The 10,229-nt window shown below is 40.6% G+C and overlaps 1 protein-coding gene across 2 annotated transcripts in view; it reads right to left on the bottom strand.

Moving 5' to 3' along the window:
- Positions 1–428: 428 nt before the first annotated feature.
- Positions 429–10,229, bottom strand: part of SLC24A3 (solute carrier family 24 member 3) — a 327,978-nt gene continuing 318,177 nt past the window's right edge. For both annotated transcript variants that reach the window (XM_073339750.1, XM_073339751.1), the window contains exons 16-17: positions 8,254–8,319; positions 429–7,428 (exon numbers count right to left, since the gene is read on the bottom strand). In XM_073339750.1, coding sequence (XP_073195851.1) covers positions 7,279–7,428; positions 8,254–8,319 — 216 coding nt within the window. In that variant the 3' untranslated portion in view covers positions 429–7,278. The remainder of the gene's footprint in view (positions 7,429–8,253; positions 8,320–10,229) is intronic.

The raw sequence follows: 10,229 nt of genomic DNA, 5'->3' as shown, positions 1-10,229 counted from the left end.
GTGATTCCTTATGTTTGGAGCAAAGCTGCCAAGGCCATGTCTGTATTCAAACTCGCATCCCTTCAACCTAAACGTGTGATTTTAAACTGATTCAGTTAAATTTGTGCAAATCCCTGTGTGGATGCTCTTAATTGGATTTAAAGATACCTTATATTGATTTAGCTTAAGCCAACGCTTTACCAGATGAAGTTTCATTGCTATAAGGCAGGTTTAAATCCAATTAAGAATGTCTGTCCACATTGAGTTTGCACTGATTTAACTATATCATTTTAAAGTTAAACTGGTGTGTTATACGCAAAAAGAAAAGGAGTACTTGTGGCACCTTAGAGACTAACCAATTTATTTGAGCATGAGCTTTCGTGAGCTACAGCAGCTCACGAAAGCTCATGCTCAAATAAATGGGTTAGTCTCTAAGGTGCCACAAGTCCTCCTTTTCTTTTTGCGAATACAGACTAACACGGCTGTTACTCTGAAACTGGTGTGTTATAGTGTCCATCTTTGACAAGTGAGGATTTGTTCCCTGGACCAGCTTTTAAGGGGCGCAATTCTTTATAGACAGTCCCATACTCATTTCTGGCTGATGCAGCTTTTATCAACTGAGCCTTATTTGCCCCAAATGTCCTGCTTTAAAGCTGTGTTATGCAAGGCATTGAGGCATTGGTATTCTTGGTTGTTCCCATTTTAGCAAGCCACATGGCAATTTTCTTTGCTGTCCAGGGTCTGTTCCACTGTTCTCTCAAAGCTGTGCGCGTGTGCGCACGCATACAGATCCTAAACCGTGCGCACACGGCGAAACAGCGCACACACAAAAATGTGCACAGAAGCACAACAATCTCCCCAGAAGAAATTTTTTGTGCACACGGCCTGTCAAAAATTTGAACAGAAAAAATTTGTTGTGCACACGGCCTGTCAAAAATTAGAGGGAACATTGGTCTGTTCACTGATCCATTTATGTTTAGGCCCGGGGTGCCTTTTCCCCAGCACTTTGTTGATGGCATCCATAACAGAAGACTGGAAAGAGTTTCACAAATTGTTGATTTGCTCCTGTTCAAGGCTTTCATCTGCAAGGGCTAGCGCATCAAATCAGTTGCAGATTTCAGCTGGCATTCCATTTTGACAGCAGCAGTCAATCAATTTCAGTAAGTCTAAATGACTAACGGAAGGCTTGGTTTGAGTTGCCTTCAACCTCAGTTCCACCATGGCCACAAGCAACCTGTGATCGATATTGACCACTTCAGCACACCCGAACACCCAATAGTGGTGCACACAACTTCTCCACCAATTAAATATGAGAACGTGATCTTGTGCTTTGTGGGTTTGTCCCCCATCGGAATACCAAGTCCATGTGTGTATGTTCTTCCACTGGAAATTGGTATCAGAAACATGGAGTCCAGTTGCAGCACAAAGTTCAAGCAGTTGCTCACCAATGCCATTCACAACTGCATCCACAGCAAAACACTCAATGCTTTCTGGCCAAGCTTTCCTAGTATTGGCCCACAGTGGAGTGCTGGCATCGCATAGCCATGGCTACAAGAAAGTCCTTGCCACAGGATACATTTGGAGAGGGGAGGTCAGCTTATGAGGGCTTTACAAGCATTCCTTGACAAGGCCAAGGCGACACTGCTGAGGCCGACATGGCTGACAAGTTCATCACTGGGGCCTGACCATACGTAATGACTGCTGTTAATAATTGTCTTGCTGGGGCTGCTCCAACCGGTCTCAGTGAGTCCTGCAACAGAAACGTGGAATTCAGTGATGGGAGGGTAGGAGCATCAATAGTGTTCAAGGCATGCTCCAAACAGCAAATCTACATTGTGTGCAAAGGTCCAAACATTTTGGTTCCATCAGCCAGTGGGGGAGAGGGGTTCTGGTTTGAGTAATGTGTTGTGTGTACTGGCAGAATGTCTGAGTAGATGGAAAAAAACATTTTCCGGTGCTTCTTAACCACCTTATCAGAGCTGCAGCTCCACAACTCTGGGAGGATGTGACGAGCCCAATGAGAGACCCTCCATGTAATGCAGAGGATGTCACTCTCAAGGAGGTTTGAAGCAGTCTGTAAGCTCAAGAATGGCCATACTGCCGATATTTGTGGTATAGCTGCTGAGCTGATCAAAAATGGCCAGGATTCTGTCTTGGGACGGCTTACCCATATTATCAACTAAGTATGGATTCATGAGAAACTACCTGATGACTGGAGCCATGGGATTATTCTCCCATTTTAGAAAGGGAAAGGCGATAGTCTGGTTGTTCCAACCACTGCAACATGACTTTGCTTTCCACTGCAAGTAAACTGTTCATGCTGGTTCTTCTTGAGCATGCTAACCCCCCGATAAAGAATCTATGCTGTCTACAGCAAGCTGATCAATCACAGAGCAGATTTTTATCATTAGAAAAATTATTGGAAAAGGTCAAGAGTTTTGGCACAGACAATAAGAGGTGTATACAGCTTTTACTGATCTAACCGCTGCCTGCAAGTTTGTTGATCATTGTTCCCTGTGGCCCTGTCTACAAGCTACTGGTGTGCCTGGTAAGCTCTTCCACCTTCTCATAGAAATACACTACCGAAGTGAGAGCTGTGTCCACTTAGGTACCAGGATGTCCAGCTGGTTTGAGTACAGTAGCAGTGTTCATCAAGGATGCTTGGCTGCCCTCATATGCGCAATACTGTTATTGACTGAATGATGGAAGCTGTCACTAGTCACATTCCAGGGGTGGTATCGCATGACTCCTGCATAGCAGAGCTGGAATATGCAGATACCACAGCTAGATTCTCATCTTCAAATGCTAATCTCATTAATACCCTGAATATATTTACAGAAGAAGCAAGTAAGAAGTAAGACTGGTCTTCAAGTCAATTGGAAGAAGACCAAACTGATGAAAGTGGCTGATGGACCTTTACCCCTATCCATCATAATCAATGGACAAGAGATTGAATTTGTCAGCGCATTTGAGTGTCTTGGTTCCATCGTCATTAGGGAGGGAGGTTGCCTTGCTGACATGAAACATCAACTCAGCAAGGTCAAGATTGTTATGCATGCTCTTCGGAAGCCTCTGTGGCATCAACACCACATATCAACTCTAAGAGGAGTATCTATCAAGCAGCAGTGGCTTCCATCCTTTTGTATGGCTCTGAAACCTGAGCCATAACAGAGACGCAAATGCGCCAACTGGATACTTTCGACATGAAACAGTAACGTCGTATTGAAGGTATATGGTAGCTTCATCATGTTCTGAATGAGGATGTCAGCTGTCAGACCAATCAGTCTCTAGTGTCTTCTCAAGTGACTCAACACCATCTCAGCTAGCTCGGCCATCTGCTTCTTATGCTGGAGTCCATACTAGTCCACCAGCTTTATGCATTTGATCCAACAAAAGCTGGACGGAGAAGATTTTGTGGATGGCTTCACACAGACTGGAAGGATATTATGGCTTCCGACTTCGCCTACCACAGCCTTAATACGGAGCAGGCCACAATCTTGGCAGGAGACTGAGCTCTCTAGAAATGGTTGATCCAAAGTGTGTATTCTACTCTCTACTCTCAGCAAGAGAATTAATGAATGAAATGAATGGCATATCTCTGAATATAGACAGAGCTTGACATTACAGCATTATCTGACATGTCCTCATATTTAATTTGAACAGATAAATTTGGTAACAGAAGCATTTGGCAGTAGTCAGAAAGTTGTAGTTTTTAAAAAAATTATCCAACAGTATTTGCTACCTACATTTTATTTTACAGATTATTAGGAAAAGTCATTGAAATCTGGGCTACTGTCATTGCTCTTTAGATGTTAACCTCAGGTTCTTACACTGACATTAAATGTTGTGTCCTCAGCACTTGTGGGTGTTTTTCCTACTTTCTTTCTTTTCTTTGTTTTTTAAAGAAATTTTTGTTAAGCATTTGAATGCTTAAAATTAGCATAAATTCCTGTTTCACAGGCGCAAAAGCCACAAATCCAAAGCATGCAAATTCACTAACTTCAATGACACAGCTCAGGATACAAAGTCAAACACAAAGGAACAGAACAACACAGAAACCTCCCAAACCACACTAGTGTAAATGCCCTCCATGCAAGATATTTTCTGTTGTAGGTACCTATAGCTAAAAAAAAATGCACTATTTCTTAAAAAAAAATACAAATAAAATGCAGGTAGAGAATTCTACTTTGGTAGGGCACAAGCAATCTTTCCTGTGTCTCTTAAAACCACCCACATCACAAGATTTTGGCATTTAATCACGGTCAAGGAAGTGTCAAACGGAGTTGAAACTATGGGATCAGATATTTGGCGTCAGCCTAGATAAAATCAGGTCAAAAGGTAGAGTGAGGTGAGGTGTTCACTACTGGGGAGAAGGCTCTTTAAGCTCTCTTTGAAATGCTCGTTAAAAATTGTCTACGATTGCTAGGAAGGAAAACTAAAGTGAAAGCTTGGAAGGAAAACAAAATGAAAGCTGTGAATACTCGAAGTATCAGTCAGCGTATGCAGCGATCTTATTATTGTATGTCTTAGGGAGACCTTTCATGAAGAGTGATCGCAGAATAAACTTTGCACAGAAAAGTGCTTACATTTTTGTCTTGGAGATTTTTCCATGGAATTTAATCAAGCTATCAGTTTGAAAGGCTCTGTCTTTTAAAAACAAATGAGAACTCACACAGTCAACCGGCCCTCTATTTCAAATCAAGCTTGAATCATCTGCTTTGGTTTCAGATCACAAGTACATCTAACTCAAACTGTCATCATAGCAAATGGTCTATCACATCTCATAAGAATATGGCACAGGTAAGAGCAGTTCAGTGTATCTAAGATACCTCTTTGCTTACACTTGGAATGAGCAACTTTCACAACATTCTTGCAAAATGCACAAAGTTCAGAACAATGTATTTCAGGATACACATACAATGCAAAGCTACGATACTAAAGTATTTGATGTACGTCAACAGGAAAAGTTCCTAAAAAACCAGTCATGCAATTTTTGTGCCATGGGATAGATAATGGCTATTTCGTAGAAATAGATCCAACTGGCTCCATTGGAGCAGCAGTATAAGTATTCAAAATAGAAATAATAATAGGCCCTGATGTGAAACTATTTTCCCAAATATTGTCTCTTCTGCAAGTAAGGAAAGATTCAGCTTAGGAGCTACTATATCTTGTTGTGAGCTTATAACTGTCCTCAGGGTTGGAATTTATTGAAATGTATCACATCATGCTACTATTTTTTAATTTAAGGAAGTCTTTTTAGACTTTTTAGTGGTTATTATTAATTAAAAACACACTAAGAAGGTACAATGGGGATTTCTAATGCAATGGGATTTCCATATGGTGTAGTTCTTAGCATGCTGGTCTTACAATGCTGCTTAGCGAAACAAGTGGGATCACAGTATGTTCCTGAAGAAAAAACAGCAACACGTATATAAAATGGAGCCCCTCTTTTCTCTCCCCTTTATTCACATCTGCACTGTCTTCACACCTGCTTTCCTCCAGAGACCCACCAGACTGCTTTTACCCAAGGTGGCCATGCACCAACTGTCCATGGAACTTGCCCAATAAATGTGTATTTTCACTTGTTCCGTGTGAAAAGGACAGAAAGTAACGTGCTGTGTCGAGTGGAGATCAGATTGGAAACATTTATTTTACACTATTTGTCCGAAGAGAATTAATCTTAAATAATCAAGTGCAAAAGTGCAAATGAGTTGATAAACGGGTCTTCACTCTGAACTGTTTTTCTTCCGCTAGTTCAGATTTTTTTTTTCTCTTAGGGCCCTGTTTTTGTTGTGTCCTGTCTACCAGTATTGGCCACCGTCTGTACCATAGACAAAAACATTCACCTTGTTGGTAGTATCTTACTACGCTTCATAGAAGAACATATACAAGGAAGAGGAAAAAACCATACCAAATGAATCAGAAGTGATCAGTGCTTAAAGTAAATACAACAGCCAGCACTGGAAAGAATCCACAATTTCAGTACATACAAGTGTGGCAATCATAGGTGTTCCTCATGTAGTGGAATTTGACTCCATATTAATACAGTATTATACAAAACCTTGCAGGTCTGTTAGAACAGAGAATGGCAAAACTTTCATCATAACTTAGATTTGTGAGCGAATTTGCATTAAAGATATTCTGCATTTTAAAAGTGCCATTTCTCTCTCTCGCTCTCTCTTTCTTCCTCCAGAAGGAGGTGGAATAAATCCACAACAATCTGATATCAGATAAGTTCAGCTGTAAAATTTTTTGGCCAGGTCCAGTGTATTCTTTAAAGAGTGGCAAATTATGACTTCAGTAACAATGTCGGTGCAAAATATGCCTCTTCCTTTTAAAGAAACCAGTGTCTACAACTCATTTAGAGAATGTGTGACTGTGCTTATGTCCTTCTCACAACGAATAAGACATAAAACTACACACTCCCCCCAAAAACTACAAGAAGTTGGACGATCCTCTGAAGCTTCTGACCTTGCATCGCAATGTGTGGATCATTAAAAACCAGGACCTCTCCTCGTTAGCTCTTGTGGGCTGGCAGTCCTAAACCATTGCTTGGAAGTCATATAAATAACCTAGCAATAAAGCTCTGACATTAATAATGAAAATGGTAGCAGTGTTTACCCTTTGAATCCATGTTTACCTTGCAGTCCTTACAACACCTTTAGGAGATGCGTTAATCATAGTATAAAGTTGTTATCCACTGCCTTGCCAGTCATTTTTTTTTAACAGTCAATCCACTCATATGCTGAGTATTTCAAATTGAGTTCCCATAATACACTGCACTTGTGACCTTTGGATCATTACATGAAATCCAGCGCTCAGAAGGAGAAGTTGCAAAGAGAGGCTGTTGATCTCTGAAAAAAATAAAAGATTCCCACAGTTCTGCTTGAAAAACACCCCATATACAATGTACCCTCTTCTTCTGCACTCTAGCAATAGTCTTAAATCATAAATTAGATTAGTCTTCCACCAAATAACTTAAAAAGGAAGGAATTGTAGCAGATCAGTTTTGCCTGGCTCAACGCCAGATAGCAGCCAGTTCATTTAGAATCCCAGTCACTGTTCAAAAACTGAACTTGGAAATCACATTAATGTTGAAAAAAAATATCTTCACATCGATGCAGGATTTTTCCAGGTTTCGGGGTCGGAAGAGGGTAAACCGAGATGGGAGGAGAATCCTATGAACAGTGAGCAGGACATATTTCACGACTGTTGGGTACACCGTGTTCTGGAGACGCCAGCCGTGTTTTGTATTGCACAGGTAAGAAGGAAGTACCTCTCGACAGTCTGCCACCTGGATCAGTGATCTCTGCACATCGGCAAGTTCACGAAAGTGAAAACATTGAATTCTGTCATGATGGAGAAACATAAGAAGATGCCGTACAGGAAAAGGCACACAATTCCCAGCTTCTTATCCAGCTTCCATTTGTTCATGTGGACACCAAATACCTACAATACACACAGTATTTGCTCAGAGTAAACAGCAACATCAAAAACATTTACAATCAGTGGCAAGCACCTTTCTCAATAGTGTGACCATGAAATTTACTTTTCCACTGCTGAGTGCCATTGACTTGCTTGAAGAATATTCTGTTCTCAATTGCAACTTATCATTTTAGGATATTACTATACAGTGGGCCAGATGTACTGCTGGAATAAATTGGCATAGCACCATCAGCTGCACTGATTAATACCAGGTAATGATCTGGCTCAATATTTTAATAGTCAGTTCATTCTGGTAAGAACAATTCCATTTAATTCTATGAGATACATACCCCTTAAACTTTTCAATGGCCAGCTCCCTTCTGTGTGTCTAAAACGGCTCTCAGCTGTGTGTGTATCTGGGCCTGCAATTTGCAGGTGTAAACACCTCTGTATGCTTTAAACAGTCTGATGCTTGAATATGAACATGTCCACTTTGCTGTGTTTTACAGCAAACTCATATCTGCCCAGCAGGAGAGTGGACTGTACACAAGAGTAAGTCTGGTTTCATTTCTCCCATGGAAAGTGACTAAGGATTACTAGTGAATTTCCTGGGGCTCCTTCAAGGAAAAAATACACAATGTATGAGCCATCTCGTGTCAGGTCAGATAATAGATTGCAAAATACCAGATTAGGCCCCTGGAAATTTTACAGTAGGAATTGGCAGTACCTCTCAATGGGACTCACAGCAATTGCTGCTGCTCTAAGAGAAAAGGAACATGTGGACAAAAAGCAAACTTCTGTAAAATTACTATCTTGGAAATAAAGAACATGAAGAGATTATATACATACTGTGACAAAAACTGATGCCAGCAGCAAGCCAACGGAATAGATAAGTCCTCTGCTGTTTAACTGGATCTGAAAAGAAGGAATTTTATTAAAACTATGTGAGAAGTTTGAACAATAGATTTCATCTCTGCTAATTATTCTGTAGCCATAAACCGCAGTCTCTAAACAACACCTCCAGCAATGTAAAAGCCAAGTAAGACCATTACATCACTGTTTTTAGCCCACTCCCCTTTCCAGAAGAAGGTGTTCGATCAAAGGGTGACATACTCAGAGACTGAGAGCATTATAAAGCCTGCCACTCCCACCCCAACTTTCTTACTTGTCTCTCCTTTTGTTTCTTGTAAGGTTAAACCATGAGACTGTACCTTCCTTTTAATTGACTCCTGTGTGATTCCTGCATGAATAATATAGGGAAAGGCCTTTTTATCTTGACCCATAATTTGATTTTCCAACTATCATGGAAGAAATTCCGGGATAAGTATGTCTTTTCCCCCCTACTGTTATTAGGCTGCATAAAGGGAACAAAGATGGAATCTAACAGTGCAAATTGGCATGGTCAGTTTATATCGTTAGCGGGGATCTCAACTATTTAGTGCTAAGTGAAAAGGCTCTTCGTTCTGTTTATCTAACTAAGGCTCCAATCACGCCGCGTATGCAAGCATCTCACAGTCGTTAATGTATTTATTCTCACAACATCCCTGTGAGGTAGGGAAGTGCTATTATCCCCATTGGGCAGCTGGAGAACCGATGTGCAGAGATTAAGCGAGTTACTCAAAGTCACACAGGAGCAGGGAATTGAACTCACCTCTCCCGAGATAAACCCCTAACCACTGGACCATCCTTCCTCCCTTTATGCTCATATGAGTCTGTCAGAGCTGTTATTGTTTGTTCCTTTATGTACTTTAATTGTTTTTTTCTAAAGCATTAACGACTGGCATATCAGAGAATACAGTTCCCGACTCAAGCTGGTCGACTCAAGCTCTGCTTCAGCTGGCCCACTGCATAGAAGGCCAGGTGTTTGCACTAGGATTTCAATGAGAGAGAAATGTACAAGAGCCTTTTCCTTCACTGTAAGGTTAATACCTTCCCAATGGGAAGCAAAGCAGCTGGCCATTGTGCAGTGGGTAGCATAAGCTATGACATTTAACCCCACAGGCTACTGGATTTTTTATTTCCTCCATGCAGTTAAAACCTTAAAGCCTAAATAATCTAAGACTGTCTTAAATTCTGCTTATGCTTTCCTGGGTACACCTCACGGAATAAGTTTCATTACAAAAATTATTTTATATTATCACATACAAGCAAATTAATGTAGAGAATTTTTGCTGGATAGATGCTGCAGTCGATTAAAGCTGTATTTCCTGCAGTGCACTATTAGCAACAGAGCATTATAAAGTAACTGGGCCAAATTCAGTCCTCCACTCAAATCAATGGAGTTACAGAAGGGAAGAATTTGGCTCATTCTGTGCAAAGAAATCACTAGCAAAGTTCAGTTAGAATCAGCAGGCCTCCAAAAGGCAAATCATTTCACTCAGTTTAAGATTCTTTCTAGCAGGAAGTCCCTTTACACACTACAAGTATCCTTAAAAGATACTTTGAATGAGGACATTACTAATGTTTGTCTGGGTGTGTGTATTTTCATTTAGTGCGGGAATATTTCCAATAGCATAACTCTACTTGTTACTGGGATCCAAGGGGACAGCTGAAAGTGCAGTGTTCCTCCTTAAGTGGGCCGATTTCCAGCTGTTAATTACTCAGCTGGGTCTACAGATGTATACAGAGCAAAGCAAAAGCATTAGTCCATTACTGCAAATGATTTGCAAAGCAGAAAATAATTCTGAGGATAAAAGTTCATACACCTCTAACAATGTGGGCCTTGTGTTTTAACAGCTGGATTTCTTTCTGGTTTGTAAAACTGTCCTTAATCCAAAGAGCAATTCAAATGAGAATTTTCTGTGACAATATAATTTACTCAAGTG

The sequence above is a fragment of the Lepidochelys kempii genome, chromosome 3, assembly GCF_965140265.1.
Source record: "Lepidochelys kempii isolate rLepKem1 chromosome 3, rLepKem1.hap2, whole genome shotgun sequence".
NCBI lineage: Eukaryota > Metazoa > Chordata > Testudines > Cheloniidae > Lepidochelys > Lepidochelys kempii.
Note: the sequence above shows the minus strand (reverse complement) of the source record. Positions and strands in the feature narration are given on the sequence as shown.